The sequence below is a fragment of the Cornus florida genome, unplaced genomic scaffold (assembly GCF_030987335.1).
Source record: "Cornus florida cultivar Cherokee Brave unplaced genomic scaffold, ASM3098733v1 CherokeeBrave_3.0.0_Hap2_Chr02, whole genome shotgun sequence".
Classification (NCBI taxonomy): Eukaryota; Viridiplantae; Streptophyta; class Magnoliopsida; order Cornales; family Cornaceae; genus Cornus; species Cornus florida.
Genome location: NW_026775572.1, coordinates 76778666 through 76797753, shown reverse-complemented (window position 1 = coordinate 76797753; position 19088 = coordinate 76778666). Strand labels below are relative to the sequence as shown.

The 19088-nt window shown below is 43.7% G+C and overlaps 1 protein-coding gene across 1 annotated transcript in view; it reads left to right on the top strand.

Annotated features, from left to right (window-relative positions):
- The window catches only part of LOC132296441 (uncharacterized), a gene marked incomplete at its 3' end in the record, with an annotated part of 73055 nt that extends 54383 nt beyond the window's left edge, over window positions 1–18672 (top strand). The window contains exons 6-8 of the mRNA XM_059794646.1: window positions 16330–17148; window positions 17248–18136; window positions 18272–18672. Of these exons, the coding sequence (XP_059650629.1) occupies window positions 16330–17148; window positions 17248–18136; window positions 18272–18672 (2109 nt within the window). The remainder of the gene's footprint in view (window positions 1–16329; window positions 17149–17247; window positions 18137–18271) is intronic.
- Between the last annotated feature and the right edge of the window lie 416 nt (window positions 18673–19088).

The following is a 19088-nucleotide window of genomic DNA, read 5'->3' as shown; positions in this document are numbered from 1 at the left end:
GCTTCATCATTTTGTCAAGAATTTGATAGTCTTTCATTTAAGTAAACGTGTACAAGCTACACCTTAGTTAGGTAGTCTCAACATGTTTACCCTTTTGATGGATTATACTTGTTTGAGACCTAATGTACCTCTTGATTACTTACATGGCAACTATGTGTTGCTATGTAGTTTTTGACCATCATATGTTGTTTTTCCCCTAATTTAGGTCTAATCTAGCATGTGTATAGGGATGGAGGCGGATTCACTTCCTTAGTCTTCTTTGCTCATCTTTCATCTCTTAAATTCTTGCAAGTTTTTCATTAATGCATATTTCAATTCATAGTATAAGTGACAAACCAACAAAACTCTATATACCCCCTCATCATTCTAAAAGTAGTCTAGACTCTTAGGTTGCCATAGACTAGCGCAGTCCCAGTGGTTCGACTTACCCGACCAATAGCCCTATTTTACAATGATTCGTGCTATTGCGAAGGTTGATGTTTAATTGACCAACCGATCAATTTTTCGCGCCGTTGCCGGGGATTGCAAACGGTTTAGTGACCAAAGTTCTAGGGTTAAATTTAGTTTGATTGTGCATATTGTGTCTTGTGAATATTCCTTGTATGTTTTGATCATCTTCGTGTTGTAAGATTCTAGGGACTCGAAGCTCACCGTGGGATTGCTAGCAAATTGTAAGTTTAGAGGACCCCAGGTAAGTCTCGTGACTTCTAGTTTCGAATTGTGAATATCGTGCATGTGTTAAATTTAGTTTTAGTTTAGTTGTGAAGCCCTTGTTGAGGCTCTTTTCCTGTTTTAATTTTGTGTTCAAGCATCGGTCCTTGTCGTGGCCATTTATTTTCTGTCTTGATAATTGAGGAGAAAGGGAACATCGTATGTGGAGTTGTGGTTGATGAATTGCTTTGTTGAGTATATGCTTTGTTGTTGATGTTCGGTCGTAGGTCACTTTCCTTACCCACAATCGATTCTCCCATTGATATTAACTCTCTTGAAAGAACTCTGAGACGGAACCCTAGGGAACCTACTCTTACACGGGATCTTGAATCTAAATTTAATACAATGGTGGATAATATAGGAAATCTGGGGAATGAAAGGGCTGAAATTCCTAATATCGAGCCAATGACTCTTAGAGATCATTTCATCCCTACCACCTATGCCTCTCCATCTTGCATAGTGATGCCAAACATCAATGCAGCTCAATATGAGATCAAATCTAGTACCATCCAAATGCTTCCTTCTTTTCATGGTTTTGATAATGAAGATCCATATAAGCATCTCGATGAGTTCCTTGAAATCTGTTCGACCATCCGGTTGAGAGGATTTCCTGACAATGCACTTCATCTCCATCTTTTCCCATTCTCCCTAAAGGATAGGGCAAAATATTGGTTGAACTCCCTCGCTCCCAACTCTATTACTTCTTAGGCTCAATTGCAACAAGAATTTCTTAAGAAGTATTATCCGGTGAGTAAAACCAACCAAATGAGGCGTTCCATTCTAAGCTTTTCTCAAGTTGATGGAGAACAACTCCACGAGACTTGGGAAAGGCTACAAGATCTTCTTCGAAAATGTCCTCATCATTTGATCCCAAAATGGCAATTAGTGCAAGCTTTCTATGCGGGCTTGACCGAAACCCATAGATTCATGATTGACTCTTCGTGTGGTGGGATGTTCATGTCCAAGAATGCGGATGAGGCTTGGACCTTACTTGAGAATTTGAGTGAAAATTCACTTCAACACAATTCTCGTAGGGCTCCGACCTCAACCACTCCAAACAACACTAACCCTTGTCAACCAAAATCAATAAGGGAGGAATCATCTCAAGTGGATGCCATCGCTCATAAATTCTACCAATTGATGGCACCACATCTTCCTCCTTCGTTGTCTCAAAATTCAGCAAGTTCAGTTTGTGCTTCGTGTACTAGTCCATTCCATCTCTTGGAAGATTGCCCCACACCGGAGCAATTTCCCAATCCTAACCAAGAGCAAGCTAATGCCATGTTCTCGCGGCCCGGGAACAATCCATATTCCAACACCTACAATCCGGGTTGGCGAGATCATCCGAATTTCTCGTGGCGGCAACAAGCCCCACAAAATTCCCAATTCTAAAACCAAGGGCGGCAAAATCAGCCATATTTTCAATATCAAGGTAGACCTTTCCAAGCCTCTTCAAGCTACCGTCCTCCTTACAATCCAAATGTCTCTAATCAACCTCCTGTGTGTCCAACTGACGAGATAGTAGCTGCAAACAAGCAAATGATGGAATCATTAAATAAGCAAATAATGGATGCCAACAAGCAACTCTTGACATCCTTGCAGCCTACTCTCCAAATGGTTCACTCTCATACTCAATCCATAGCTAATCTCAAAAATCAAGTGGGCCAAATAGCTAACTCGGTGAACCAATTGCTTCAAAAGGACAAGGGCAAGCTTCCCTCTTAACCTTTTGAAAATCCTAGAGGAATGCATGTGATTGACGAAACCCCTCCTCCGAGTGGGCCGACTCATGAACAAGTTCAAGCTATCACCACCCTTCGGAGTGGTAGAGTGGTTGACAACAAGGTCGATGGAGACAAAAGTGAGGAAGTTTCTCCTTTGAAAAATCCAAATTCAAGCTCTTCTAATCCAAATTCTTGTCCAAATACCATTCACGGAAATCCCACACATGTCACCCCAAATGTGGAAATTACTTATAAGCCAAAAGCTCCGTTTCCTCAACGTCTTCAAGAGTCGACACATTTTGGGAACAAGAATTGTAAAATTCAAGACATGTGGGAAGTTTTCAAGCAAGTGAAGATTAACTTGCCCCTCTTGGATGCTATCAAGCAAATCCCTCCCTATGCAAAATTTCTCAAAGATTTGTGCACTCAAAAGCGCACTTCTAAAAATCATTTGCCAAAAAAAGTGAGGTTGACTGAAAATGTTAGTGCTATCATTCAGCACAGCACCCCCCCGAAGTATAAGGATCCGGGTGCCCCCACAATCTCTTGCGTCATTGGTGACAGCAAAATCGAGAGGGCCCTCCTTGACTTAGGAGCTAGTGTGAATTTAATTCCATACTCAGTCTACCTACAACTTGGTTTGGGAGATCTTAAGCCGACTTCCGTGGTTTTGCAACTTGCCGATAGATCGGTCAAGCATCCACGAGGTATTCTCGAGGACGTTATCATCAAAGTGGACAAATTCTACTTCCCGGTAGATTTTGTGGTTCTTGATACGGAACCGGTCCATGACCCAAAAAAGCACATTCCCATGATCCTTGGTAGGCCATTTTTAGCCACGGCTAATGCATCAATTAATTACTGAACCGGGGTGATGGATATTGCTTTTGGAAACATGCAAGTCAAACTCCACATCTTTCATGCAACTCAACATCCCTCCAATGAGGATGATTGTTTTCTTGTGGATGTCATTGATGAAGTGGTCGAAGAATCTCTCCCCTTCATTCTAAGCAAAGATCCTCTTGAAACTTGCATGTCCCATTTTGACTTCTCAAACTTTGATGTTGATCAAGCCATTCAAGAAGTCAATTCCTTGCTTGATATTAATGCTATCATGGATGTACCTCCTTGGAAAATTCCAAAAGAACCACTTCCCCAACTTTTCACCACTCCTCCGGTCCCATCATTGTTATCTCCGCCACAACTTGAGCTTAAGCCGCTCCCGGCCCATCTCAAGTATGTGTTCCTTGGTCCAAAGCAAACCCTTCCGGTCATTATTGCCTCGGACCTTCAAAAAGACCAAGAGACCAACCTTTTAGCGGTGCTCCAAGAGCATAAAGAAGCTATTGGTTGGACAGTGGCAGATTTGAAAGGAATTGACCCCTCCATTTGTATGCACCGCATTCATATGGAGGATGACGCAAAGCCTACTAGAGAGGTCCAGCGCCGGTTAAATCCAAATATGAAGGAAGTGGTCATGAAAGAGGTGATCAAATTGCTAGATGCGGGAATCATCTATCCTATCTCTGATAGCAAGTGGGTGAGCCCCACACAAGTTGTCCCCAAGAAATCCGGGCTCACCGTTGTTGAAAATTCAGCGAGTGACCTCGTGCCACAACGAACCACCACCGGGTGGCGTGTGTGCATTGACTATCGGAAACTCAATTCATCAACTAGGAAGGATCATTTCCCAGTCCCATTTATTAATCAAATCCTAGAAAGGTTAGCCGGCCAAAGATTCTATTGTTTTCTTGATGGTTATTCCGGCTATAACCAAGTGGCAATCGCCCCCCAAGATCAAGAGAAAACAACATTCACATGTCCCTTTGGTACTTTTGCCTATCGACGCATGCCTTTTAGTCTATGCAATGCACCGGCAACGTTCCAAAGGTGCATGATGTCCATATTCTCCGATATGGTTGAAAGGTTCTTGGAAGTTTTCATGGATGATTTTTCCGTATTTGGCTCCTCCTTTGACTCGTGTCTCAAAAATTTATCTCTTGTGCTCCAAAGATGCAAAGAGACGAATCTCATTCTAAGTTGGGAGAAAAGCCACTTCATGGTCCAAGAAGGCATTGTTTTAGGACATGTCATTTCTAAGCGGGGAATCGAGGTAGACAAGGCAAAAGTTGAGTTAATCTCTAATCTTCCTCCTCCGAATTCCGTCAGTCAAATCCGTTCTTTTCTTGGTCATGCCGGATTCTATCGTCGCTTCATCAAAGATTTTAGCAAAATCTCACGGCCCTTGTGTAATCTCTTAGCCAAGGATGTTCCGTTCAATTTTGATGACGCTTGCATGGAAGCTTTCATCAAACTTCGCATTCTCCTCTCCTCCGCCCCAATCATGAAACCCCCTAATTGGTCTCTTCCCTTTGAGATCATGTGTGATGCATCCGACTATGCATTAGGGGCGGTTTTGGGCCAACGTGTGGATAAACTTCCGCATGTCATTTATTATGCTAGTAAAACTCTCTGCGATGCCCAATTGAACTACACCACCACTGAAAAAGAATTGCTAGCTGTGGTGTACGCCTTGGATAAATTTCGCTCTTATCTTCTTGGCTCCAAGGTCATTGTCTTTTCAGATCATGCCGCTCTTAGGCATTTGTTAGCGAAAAAAGAGACAAAACCCCGTTTAATTCGATGGATCCTCTTACTTCAAGAGTTTGACATTGACATCCGGGACAAAAAAGGGACCGACAATGTTGTCGCCGATCATCTCTCTCACTTACTTATTGAGAAATCTTCAGAATTCGCAGCCATCCGTGATTCCTTTCTGGATGAGCAACTTCTTCAAGTTTCACATTCTACTCTTCCATGGTTTGCGGATATTGTCAATTATCTTGCGGTTGGCAAAATTCTAGCTCATTGGTCCAAACAAGAGAGGGACCGGTTTTTCTCCCAAGTCAAGCATTTCTTTTGGAAAGATCCAGAACTATTCAAGTATTGCCCAGACCAAATCATACGGCGATGCATTCCTGAAACCGAGGCCACAAGCATTCTAAATTTTTGCCATACTCTTGCTTGTGGAGGCCATTTTAGTGCCAAAAAGACCGCTAACAAAGTTCTTCAAAGCGGATTCTTTTGGCCTACCTTGTTTCGGGATGCATACAATTTTTGCAAATCGTGTGAACGATGTCAAAAACTTGGATCCATGTCCCGTAGAGACATGATGCCCCTCACCAACATTTTAATTGTTGAAATTTTTGATGTGTGGGGGATTGACTTCATGGGACCATTTCCATCTTCTTATGGCTATGAGTACATCCTTGTAGCGGTGGATTATGTGTCTAAATGGGTTGAAGCCGAGGCTACCAAAACCGATGATCATAAAGTCGTGATCCATTTCATTCAGTCTCACATCTTTAGTCGTTTTGGTACGCCCCGAGCAATCATTAGTGATAGCGGATCTCATTTCCGAAATCGTTATCTAAAATCCGTCCTTGCTAGGTATTCCGTCATTCATAAGGTTGCTACACTTTACCACCCTCAAACGAGTGGTCAAGTAGAGATTTCTAACCGGGAGATTAAGCACATTTTGGAAAAAACGGTTAGACCGGACCGCAAAGATTGGTCAGTAAGGCTAAACGATGCGCTTTGGGCTTACCGGACAGCTTATAAGACACCCATTGGCATGTCACCATATCGACTTGTCTTTGGCAAAGCATGTCATCTCCCGGTAAAATTAGAGCACCGTGCTTATTGGGCCATAAAAAGGTTCAATTTTGATCTCAAACAAGCCGGCTCTAATCGTGCGTTGCAATTAAATGAACTTGAGGAATTGCGTAATGACGCGTATGAAAGCGCAAAAATTTACAAAGCAAAGACTAAAGCTTTTCATGACAAACACATCGTCAAGAAGTCTTTCACCCCGTGACAAAAGGTCTGGCTTTTCAATTCCCGCTTGAAACTCTTTCCCGGTAAACTCCGGTCAAGATGGGATGGTCCATACATTGTCACTACCGTCTTTCCTCATGGAGCAATCGAACTTCATGATCCTGCAAGTGGATCACTCTTCAAGGTAAATGGCCAAAGGCTTAAGCCTTGCATTGACGGCACCATCCTAACCCGAAAAGTTGAGGAAGTCCTCTTGACGGATCCAATTAATGAGGATTAGTGCCTGCTCTAGCTTTGTCTAGCTATCGACAGTAAATTTAGCAAAGCAAGGGAAGCAATTCTTTCAATTTCCAAGCTTCCTTCTCCTTGAAATTGCTCGTGCCTCGCCAATTTTCTGGGAAACGGGGTAGAAATGCCAAAATTTAACTTTCTCTGGAACTATCTTAAGTTGTGTTCCACATTTTTAGACTGGCTTCTTAGACCTTCTTAATTCTTGTTTTCATTCCCGGAAGTTTTTGGCTCTATCAGGCAATTTTCTCGGACTTTCAACATGGCTCTCACATGCATAGCCTCTTATCTTCAATGCATTGTTGGGTCATGGTTTCTCAAAATCATCCATGCATTAGAAAGAAGTCGAAAAGTTTTCCAACTTTTTCTTGAAATCATCCATGCATTGGATTGGAATAATGTGCAAAGTTTCACATTTTCCATGCGTGGCTTGAATTTAGGACTGACATGAAAATTTTCAAAAATTCTCTATGCATAAAAATTTCATTTTTTTGAAAAATTCCACCCCTTTTGCATCATGTTGCAAAAGTTTGACAATTTTCTTACACTTATTCATGCATGCATCATTAAAGAAAAAAAAAAATTTCTATGAAAAAATTTTCCATGAAAAATTTCAACTTTTCCATCCATGCAAAGTTCTTAAAATTCAATCCATGTATAGGAAAAATGCATGCAGTCATGCAATGCATGAGATAAAAAAAATAAATAAATAAAATAAAAATAATAAAAATAAAAATAAAAATAAAAATTTTTTAGAGAGTTCCAAATCCATGCAACCATGCATGGCATTCCATTCCATATTGCATTTGTGCATGCCTAGACACCTTGCTTGCATGCATTCCATTCATTTTTATGTTGCATGCATTTCTATGTTGCATGCATTCCATGCATTTCTTTGTTGCAATCTTACATGATGGATAGATGGTTGGAAGCACCATGCATGGCAATCCATCAAATGCATTCATCCATGCACTCAAAATGCAGCCATGCAATCCATCCATGCAAGATCATCCATGCATTCAAGTTGGCTGAAACATTCAATCTCCATATGCCAGTTCATTTCCAAGCTACTGAGCCACTTTCGTGCACTCCAAATTCCAATTTGAGTGCTCCAAATTCTTCAACCCACAATGCTGAGCCTACTGATCCAGTTTAGAGCACTTTACCACCAAGCTTCAAGTGCTCGCAACCTCATCCCAGCAAACCCAAACTCTCTAGCTTCATTTCGAGCAATCTAAACTCCAATCTGGAGTGCTCGACCTTGCTTGAGTTTTGAACCACAAAGCTGCTGAGGCTACTGGTCCCAATTCGAGCACTCTACTTCCATGCTTAGAGTGCTCGACAACCACTCCAAAAACCAAACAACTCCCTCCCCATGCCTACCCCCACTCACCACCTCACCAACCTCACACACCACACAAAACCCACCCACACACCATGCAGCCTTGTCTGCATCAAACTCAAAACCCCAACCTTCCAACCCTCAACCCCATCAACCATGCACCCCACTCCCATGCACAACCCCACCCCCAAGCTCACCACCCCATGCAAACCCAACTTCACCTCCTCCACCTTTTCTCTCTCCTCACTCCAAGCTCCCAACTCTCGGCATCTCACCCACCAAAGCTTCACCATGCAAGTAAGCAACCATGCCAACACCCTGCCACCCTCATTTTCCCTCCTCTGCCTCTCACCAACCGAGCCTCCCACCTCTCAACCAAACCAACCCAACACCCACCTCCATCTCCTCTCAACCCACAACCATGCATGCCCATGCATGCAAGACCACCCAACACCATCCCAACCCCATGCACCCACCAACACAAGCAACCCACCCTCATAACCATCTCTCTTCTCAACCTCCACCAAACCACTCCATCTCACTCTCAACTTTATCCTCACCCCCACCCAGCAAGCAACAAACCATGCATGCAAGCCCCATGCATGCATGCAACCTCAAACTTCCCTCACCAACTCTCTATCTCTTCACCTCACAACCCAACTGACCATCCCAACAACCATCTCAACCCTTCCCATTGTCCCATCTCACCACCTCTCTCTCTCCAACCAACCCACACACCCCCATCTATCACCACACCTCATATCCCTCGAGCCCATGCCACCCTCTCGGCATCTACAGCACAACCTTCATTTCAAACACACCAACCTCACTTCACCACCCTCATCTCCTCTAACCATGCATTGCAACCCACCTCTCTCTCTCATCAACCCACTTAAACCAACCACCATCAACCTACCCCAACCCTCCTCTTCCCCACAACCAAAACCAACTCTCCTCCAAGCAAGCAACCATGCATTGCAAACCATCTACAAAACACCACCCTCACCACCACCTCGCCTGCACACCCCATGCATGCATGCCACCTCACACAATACCCACTTCCCTCCCATGCATGCAACACACCATGCCAACCATCTACACAACAAACCCACCACACCAACCCAAACCAAACCCTCTCTGCCGATTTCTAGAGCACTCGAAGCCAAGCTTCGAGTGCTCGCCATTGCCCGAGCTCTCTCACCCAAACCAGCCGAGGCCACTGCCCCAATTTCGAGCACTCGAAGGCACCCTTCGAGTGCTCGAACCAAGCCTCTCTCTCCCTCCCTTTTAAAACCACACCCCCTCACTCTCACTCACCCCTCTCGCCACCATCCCCACAACCACCTTACTCCCCTTGCATGCAAGCCCCATGCATGCACCTCAAAACCCCCTCATCTTCCATCATCCACCCTCACCATCTCTCAGTTTCTCACTTTCCAACACCCCCAATGCATGAACCACCCCATGCATTCCTCTCTCGGTTCTCTCTCTTCAACATCACCCACCTCAACCATTTTCTCAACCCACATAACCAACCCACCCCTTCTCTCTCTCATCCCCACCACCCCATCATCTCACCTCCCTCTTCCTGCCTTCTTTCTTACTCTCGGATACACTGAAATTCAGGTCTGTGTCCTATTCATTTGTTTTTCTTTTCCTTTGTTTATTCATGGTGTTTTACAAGGAGGATGGGCTTGTAATGTTGGAGTTTGGTTCTGTTGATGCTTTGTTGTTGATTTGTTGATCATAGGGCTTGTTTGCTTGTCAAAAATTTTGGGTTTCATCATCCACCCCACTCATTTTCACCTTCTCCTTTTTGTGGTGCACGTCAGGTGTTCGCTGAAATTCCTCAACCAAGTCCACCTCTCTAAATGTCTCGTGCCGGTCCTTCTCGCCCTCCTAGACCCTCTTCGGGTGCCCGTGCTGTCACTCGTGAGCGACCACGTGATCCTTGGGATCGCAAACAACTCAACTACGAACTCTCATTTCCGCTCACGGATGCCTTTGACATTCTACCCACAATTTCGTGGGCTGTAGCCGAATTGACTAACCGGTGTCTGCAGCACATTTGCGCACCCCTTACCAGGGTTGCCTACCCCCGTGTAGTGTGCCTCTTCTACCAGAATCTCTAATGCCCTGAAGAGCCACCTATTTCTCTCACTACATCCATTGATGGCACCACCTATGCTTTCACTATGACTGACATCATTCAGGTTTCTGGTTGCCCCATTGAGTGCCCCGATGACATTGTCAATCGTGAAAATCTCCCTTATATGAGGAGCCGGATACATTAACTATGGAGCAGATTGCCGCTGCCTTTGCCCTGTAGACGATCCTACCAGGCCCCAGTCTTTTATCCGTAAAACCAATCTTCCGGAACGCCTGTGGTTCATTGACACTGTCTTCAAGCACAATGTCTGCCCTTTGGTGCATAGCACCGAGCGTCGGGGCCTCCTTTTGCAAGCCTTATATGCCATGGACCAAGGCCAATGGTTCTCCATCCCAGAGCTCATTTGGACCACATTTATAAAGTTTTGGCATGATGCTCATAATGCACGGGTTCCGCGAGTTGAAAATTGGAAATTGCCTTTGCCGTTTTTCATCACTCGGCTCCTTCAGCACAAGGGTTTCATTGTTCCTCCCCATGAACCAAAAGGCGAAAAAATTAAAATTTTTACCCAGCGCCGATGGATCAATGTTCTTAGCCATTCTAGTACCCCTCAGCCTGCTGCCCCCCTGTTCATCCACGCTCCACCTCCTCCTCCTTCTGAGGATGCTTCCACCGCAGCAGCCGCTGCAAGGGTAGAGCCTCCGGTCGACTCTCACCAGGACCAGGCTTTCATCCGGGCTAGCTTTACCGGTATTCATGAGCGACTGGATCGTTTTGAGAATTCTTTGTTCGCGTACACTCGGACTCTGTGTAAGACTTCTTCACGTGCTGAAGAAGATCGTCGTCTTGCTGCTGAAGACCGTCGTGTCGCCACTGAGGAACGTCGTTTGGCCTCCGCTGAACGGCGTAAGACTCAATCTCTCCTCCATTCCATCCTCGCCCGTTTACCCTCTGGACCGTAGCTTGTTGCGAGTGTTGGACCTTCTCTTTTTGTTTCATATGTACCTATTTCTCTTGTATCTTCTGTTTTCCTTTTGAACTGTAAGAATTTGCTATGTATAGGTTGCTCTAGTAGACATGATCCCTGTACAGCTCTTTTTGTAATCATGTAAACTCATTTTGCAATGCAAATTCTTTCTGTTCTGTTAACTTTCAGTACATTCTTTTTCTACATTTATGCTTGTGCTATTAATGCTGTTTGTGGTTGTTTCTTTTTGTTCTTCATGATGCTCTCCTGGTTGCGCAGTCCAATTCAAGTTTGGGGGTTTTTGTATCAAGATGCCGTTTCCTCCCCCTGGGTATTGTTGTTCTTTTTTTTTACTCTTTGTCATTTTTGTCTCTAACTTACATCCATGTCCCACATTGAGGACACTGTGTAGTTTAAGTTTAGGGGTGCATCAAAGCATTCTTGGCATAGTTTTGGTATCATATTTTTGTAAAGCAATTGATAAGCGCCGAATAATGTACATTCAAGCGCCCTAAATTACATTAACAAAGTCCAGTTATTAATTATTTTATGTAGATTAACTCCAATTCTATGTTTTTATGCATTTTCAGGTTCATTGGCCAAAATGGAACAAGAATAAGGCCTTGTGGAATCCTGAGCAACAAAAGGTGCCAATGCTGAATTCTGGCAGCAGTAGAGCCTGGACTTTGCTTGCCATTTTGACCTTCCAAACTCGAGAACTGGACTTCCCTCATAACATGAAAGATTTGTAGCTCTGAATCAGCTTTCCAAATCTTCAAGTGTTTCATCATTCGGAGTTCGGAGCAGAGAGTTATGATCTTCACAACAGAGGTGCGCAGAACTGCCTAGCAGCACTGATGTACTGCCTTTCTCCCCATTTTCGACCAACCAGACTTGAGAATTGGGTCTTCATCAAAACATGAAGTTTTTAAAACACTGAATCAGCTCTCCAAAGCTTCAAACAGATCGTCATTCGGAGTTCGGGGCACAAAGTTATAGCAGTTTTCCCAAAATAGGTCAGCACTGAGCAAGAGGAGCATGTTGCACATTGCACTAAGTTAGAGTGCTCGAAGTCACCAAGCGTGTGCTCGAAAATCAGGCAGAATGCCCTTCGGAAATGGCTCATTTCAGCCCACTTGCACATTGGTTTCCCCAATGCCATCTCCCTTCTTTATGAAGTGGTTGGAGGTGTTCCTTGGAGGAGAGAGGGTATTGTTGGAGCATAAAAGGCTACCCAAAGGCCACATATATGATTAAGCTTTATCTTGAGCAAGAGAAATGAGAGAGAAGAGAGCAAGGAGAAGGGTGTTCTTGAGTGCTACAGTAGGAGCTCGAAAATGGAGATGAGGATGATGCTTCTTCCTTCTTCTAGTTCACCAATGGGTAACTAAACCTCATCTAGGGAGGTGATGAAACCCCTCCCTTGTAAACATGTGTTAGTATAGTTTATTTTTGGGGATTACAATGTATTTTTGATAGTCTTTCCATGGTCAAGAGCCTCATTTTTGTTGTAATGAATGTTGAATGTTTTAAATGATTATTGTGAGTTATTCATCTTGTCTTGGATGGTTGCTTTTCTTAATCATATTGCTTGCACTTCCATGGTGACAATGGAAGTTAGATCATGGAATGGTTTTAATGGCATGGAGTTGGAGAACCTAGATAGTTCATGGCTTAGGGTTTCCCTTTGATGGGCTATACTTGATTCTTAGCTTTATGTGCATTCACCATTTAAATTAGGGCTTGATAATCCTTGGCTTAGTAAGCATGTTCTAAGCTACATTTTAGTTTAGGTAGTTGATCATGTGAACCTTTGATGGTTTATTCTTGCCTTTCTAATTAAATGAACTTCTTAAGGATACTATAGCAACCTAGTATTGTTATGTATCATGACTATCATATATGTTGTTTTCCCCTTAAATTAATCTTAACCTAGCATGTGTATAGGGATGGAGGTGGATTCATTTCCCTAGCCTTCTTTACTTGTACTTCACTCCCTTGAATTCTTGCAATTTATTGTTTTATGCACTTTTAATTTCCTAGCTTAAGTGACATCCAACAAAACCTCTATACACCCTTCATCATTCTAAGAATGATTCTAGACATTTAGGTTGTATTAGACTAGCGTAGTCCCTGTGGTTCGACTTACCCGACCAATAGCCCTATTTTACAATGATTCGTGCTATTGCAAAGGTTGATGTTAATTGACCAACCGATCAATTTTTGGCGCCGTTGCCGGGGACTGCAAACGGTTTAGCAACCGAAGTTTCTAGGGTTAAATTTAGTTTGATTGTGAATATTGTGTCTTGTGAATATTCCTTGTGTGTTTTGACCACCTTTGTGTTTTAAGTGTTGTAAGATTCTAGGGACTCGAAGCTCGCCGTGGGAATGCTAGCAAATTGTAAGTCTAGAGGACCCCAGGTAAGTCTCGTGACTTCTAGTTTCGAGTTGTGAATATTGTGCATGTGTTAAATTTAGTTTTAGTTTAGTTGTGAAGCCCTTGTTGAGGCTCTTATCCTGTTTAAATTTTGTGTTAAAGCATCGGTCCTTGTCGTGGCCATTTACATTTTCCGTCTTGATAATTGAGGAGAAAGGGAACATCGTATGTGGAGTTGTGGTTGATGAATTGCTTTGTTGAGTTTATGCTTTATTGTTGATGTTCGGTCGTAGGTCACTTTCCTTACCCACAATCGATTCGCCCATTGATATCAATTCTCTTGAAAGAACTCTTAGACGGAACCTTAGGGAACCCACTCTTACAAGGGACCTTGAAACTGAATTCAATATAATGGGGGATAACGTAGGAAATCCGGGGAATGAAAGGGCTGAAATTCCTAATATCGAGCCAATGACTCTTAGAGATCATTTCATCCCTACCACCTATGCTTCTCCATCTTGCATAGTGATGCCAAACATCGATGCAGCTCAATATGAGATCAAGTCTAGTACCATTCAAATGCTTCCATCATTTCATGGCTTTGATAATGAAGATCCATACAAGCATCTTGATGAGTTCCTTGAAATCTGTTCAACCATCCGGTTGAGAGGTTTTCCGGACAATGCACTTCATCTCCATCTCTTCCCATTCTCCCTAAAGGATAGGGCAAAATATTGGTTGAACTCCCTCGCTCCCAACTCTATTACTTCTTGGGCTCAATTGCAACAAGAATTTCTTAAGAAGTATTATCCGGTGAGTAAAACCAACCAAATGAGGCGTTCCATTCTAAGCTTTTCTCAAGTTGATGGAGAACAACTCCACGAGACTTGGGAAAGGTTACAAGATCTTCTTCGGAAGTGTCCTCATCATTTGATCCCAAAATGGCAATTAGTGCAAGCTTTCTATGCCGGCTTGACCGAAACCCATAGATTCATGGTTGATTCTTCTTGTGGTGGGATGTTCATGTCCAAGAATGCGGATGAGGCTTGGACCTTACTTGAGAATTTAAGTGAAAATTCACTTCAACACAATTCTCGTAGGGCTCCGACCGCAACCACTCCAAACAACACCAACCCTTGTCAACCAAAGTCAATAAGGGAGGAATCATCTCAAGTGGATGCCATCGCTCATAAATTCTATCAATTGATGGCACCACATCTTCCTCCTTCATTGTCTCAAAATTCGGCAAGTTCAGTTTGTGCTTTATGTACTAGTCCATTCCATCTCTCGGAAGATTGCCCCACATCGGAGCAATTTCCTAGTCCCAACCAAGAGCAAGCTAATGCCATGTTCTCGCGGCCCGGGAACAATCCATATTCCAACACCTACAATCCGGGTTGGCGTGATCATCCGAATTTCTCATGGCGGCAACAAGCCCCACAGAATTCCCAATTCCAAAACCAAGGGCGGCAAAATCAGCCCTCTTCTCAATATCAAGGTAGACCTTTCCAAGCCTCTTCAAGCTACCGTCCTCCTTACAATCCAAATGTCTCCAATCAACCTCCTGTGTGTCCAACTGACGAGATAGTAGCTGCAAACAAGCAAATGATGGAATCATTAAATAAGCAAATAATGGATGCCAACAAGCAACTCTTGACATCCTTGCAGCCTACTCTCCAAATGGTTCACTCTCATACTCAATCCATAGCTAATCTCAAAAATCAAGTGGGCCAAATAGCTAACTCGGTGAATCAATTGCTTCAAAAGGACAAGGGCAAGCTTCCCTCTCAACCTTTTGAAAATCCTAGAGGAATGCATGTGATTGACGAAACCCCTCCTCCGAGTGGGCCGACTCATGAACAAGTTCAAGCTATCACCACCCTTCGGAGTGGTAGAGTGGTGGACAACAAGGTCGATGGAGACAAAAGTGAAGAAGTTTCGCCGTTGAAAAATCCAAATTCAAGCTCTTCTAATCCAAATTCTTGTCCCAATACCATTCACGGATATCCCACACATGTCTCCCCAAATGTGGAAACTACTTATGAGCCAAAAGCTCCGTTTCCTCAACGTCTTCAAGAGTCGACACACTTTGGGAACAAGAATTGTAAAATTCAAGACATGTGGGAAGTCTTCAAGCAAGTGAAGATTAACTTGCCCCTGTTGGATGCTATCAAGCAAATCCCCCCCTATGCAAAATTTCTCAAAGATTTGTGCACTCAAAAGCGCACTTCTAAAAATCATTTGCCAAAAAAAGTGAGGTTGACTGAAAATGTTAGTGCTATTATTCAGCACAGCACTCCCCCGAAGTATAAGGATCCGGGTGCCCCCACAATCTCGTGCGTCATTGGTGACAGCAAAATCGAGAGGGCCCTCCTTGACTTAGGAGCTAGTGTGAATTTAATTCCATACTCGGTCTACCTACAACTTGGTTTGGGCGATCTTAAGCCGACTTCCGTGGTTTTGCAACTTGCCGATAGATCGGTCAAGCATCCACGAGGTATTCTTGAGGACGTCATCATCAAAGTGGACAAATTCTACTTCCCGGTAGATTTTGTGGTTCTTGATACGGAACCAGTCCATGACCCAAAAAAGCACATTCCCGTGATCCTTGGTAGACCATTTTTAGCTACGGCTAATGCATCAATTAATTGCCGAACCGGGGTGATGGACATTGCTTTTGGAAACATGCAAGTCAAACTCCACATCTTTCATGCAACTCAACATCCCTCCAATGAGGATGATTGTTTTCTTGTGGATGTCATTGATGAAGTGGTCGAAGAATCTCTCCCCTTCATCCTAAGCAAAGATCCCCTTGAAACTTGCATGTCCCATTTTGACTTCTCAAACTTTGATGTTGATCAAGCCATTCAAGAAGTCAATTCCTTGCTTGATATTAATGCTATCATGGATGTACCTCCTTGGAAAATTCCAAAAGAACCACTTCCCCAACTTTCCACCACTCCTCCGGTCCCATCATTGTTATCTCCGCCACAACTTGAGCTTAAGCCGCTCCCGGCCCATCTCAAGTATGTGTTCCTTGGTCCAAAGCAAACCCTTCCGGTCATTATTGCCTCGGACCTTCAAAAAGACCAAGAGACCAACCTTTTAGCGGTGCTCCAAGAGCATAAAGAAGCTATTGGTTGGACAGTGGCAGATTTGAAAGGAATTGACCCCTCCATTTGTATGCACCGCATTCATATGGAGGATGACGCAAAGCCTACTAGAGAGGTCCAGCGCCGGTTAAATCCAAACATGAAGGAAGTGGTCATGAAAGAGGTGATCAAATTGCTAGATGCGGGAATCATCTATCCTATCTCTGATAGCAAGTGGGTGAGCCCCACACAAGTTGTCCCCAAGAAATCCGGGCTCACTGTTGTTGAAAATTCCGCGGGCGAGCTCGTGCCACAACGAACCACCACCGGGTGGCGTGTGTGCATTGACTATCGTAAACTCAACTCATCAACTAGGAAGGATCATTTCCCACTCCCATTTATTGATCAAATCCTAGAAAGGTTAGCCGGACAAAGCTTCTATTGTTTTCTTGATGGTTATTCCGGCTATAACCAAGTGGCCATCGCCCCCCAAGATCAAGAGAAAACAACATTCACATGTCCCTTTGGTACTTTTGCCTATCGACGCATGCCTTTTGGTCTATGCAATGCACCGGCAACGTTCCAAAGGTGCATGATGTCCATATTCTCTGATATGGTTGAAAGGTTCTTGGAAGTTTTCATGGATGACTTTTCCGTATTTGGCTCCTCCTTTGACTCGTGTCTCAAAAATTTATCTCTTGTGCTCCAAAGATGCAAAGAGACGAATCTCATTCTAAGTTGGGAGAAAAGCCACTTTATGGTCCAAGAAGGCATTGTTTTAGGACATGTCATTTCTAAGCGGGGAATCGAGGTAGACAAGGCAAAAGTTGAGTTAATCTCTAATCTTCCTCCTCCGAATTCCGTCCGTCAAATCCGATCTTTTCTTGGCCATGCCGGATTCTATCGTCGCTTCATCAAAGATTTTAGCAAAATCTCACGGCCCTTGTGTAATCTCTTAGCCAAGGATGTTCCGTTCAATTTTGATGACGCTTGCATGGAAGCTTTCATCAAACTTCGCATTCTCCTCTCCTCTGCCCCGATCATGAAACCCCCTAATTGGTCTCTTCCCTTTGAGATCATGTGTGATGCATCCGATTATGCATTAGGGGCGGTTTTGGGTCAACGTGTGGATAAACTTCCGCATGTCATTTATTATGCTAGCAAAACTCTCTGCGATGCCCAATTGAACTACACCACCACTGAAAAAGAATTGCTAGCTGTGGTGTACGCCTTGGATAAATTTCGCTCCTATCTTCTTGGCTCCAAGGTCATCGTCTTTTCAGATCATGCCGCTCTTAGGCATTTGTTAGCGAAAAAAGAGACAAAACCCCGCTTAATTCGATGGATCCTCTTACTTCAAGAGTTTGACATTGACATCCGGGACAAAAAAGGGACCGACAATGTTGTCGCCGATCATCTCTCTCGCTTACTTATTGAGAAATCTTCAGAATTTGCAGCCATCCGTGATTCCTTTCCGGATGAGCAACTTCTTCAAGTTTCACATTCTACTCTTCCGTGGTTTGCGGATATTGTCAATTATCTTGTGGTTGGCAAAATTCCAGCTCATTGGTCCAAACAAGAGAGGGACCGGTTTTTCTCCCAAGTCAAGCATTTCTTTTGGGAAGATCCGGAATTATTCAAGTATTGCCCGGACCAAATCATCCGGCGATGTATTCCTGAAACCGAGGCCACAAGCATTTTAAATTTTTGCCATACTCTTGCTTGTGGAGGCCATTTCAGTGCCAAAAAGACCGCTAACAAAATCCTTCAAAGCGGATTCTTTTGGCCTACCTTGTTCCGGGATGCATACAATTTTTGCAAATCGTGTGAACGATGTCAAAAACTTGGATCCATGTCCCGAAGAGACATGATGCCCCTCACCAACATTTTAATTGTTGAAATTTTTGATGTGTGGGGGATTGACTTCATGGGACCATTTCCATCTTCTTATGGCTATGAGTACATCCTTGTAGCGGTGGATTATGTGTCTAAATGGGTTGAAGCCGCGGCTACCAAAACCGATGATCATAAAGTCGTGATCCATTTCATTCAATCTCACATCTTTAGTCGTTTTGGTACACCCCGAGCAATCATTAGTGATGGCGGATCTCATTTCCGAAATCGTTATCTCAAATCCATCCTTGCTAAGTATTCAGTCATTCATAAGGTTGCTACACCTTACCACCCTCAAACGAGTGGTCAAGTAGAGATTTCTAACCGGGAGATTAAGCACATTTTAGAAAAAACGGTTAGACCGGACCGCAAAGATTGGTCATTACGGCTAAACGATGCACTTTGGGCTTACCGGACAGCTTATAAGACACCCATTGGCATGTCACCATATCGACTTGTCTTTGGCAAAGCATGTCATCTCCCGGTAGAATTAGAGCACCGTGCTTATTGGGCCGTAAAAAGGTTCAATTTTGATCTCAAACAAGCCGGCTCTAATCGTGCGTTGCAATTAAATGAACTTGAGGAATTGCGTAATGACGCGTATGAAAATGCAAAAATTTACAAGGCAAAGACTAAAGCTTTCCATGACAAACACATCGTCAAAAAGTCTTTTGCCCCGGGACAAAAGGTCTGGCTTTTCAATTCCCGCTTGAAACTCTTTCCCGGTAAACTCCGGTCAAGATGGGA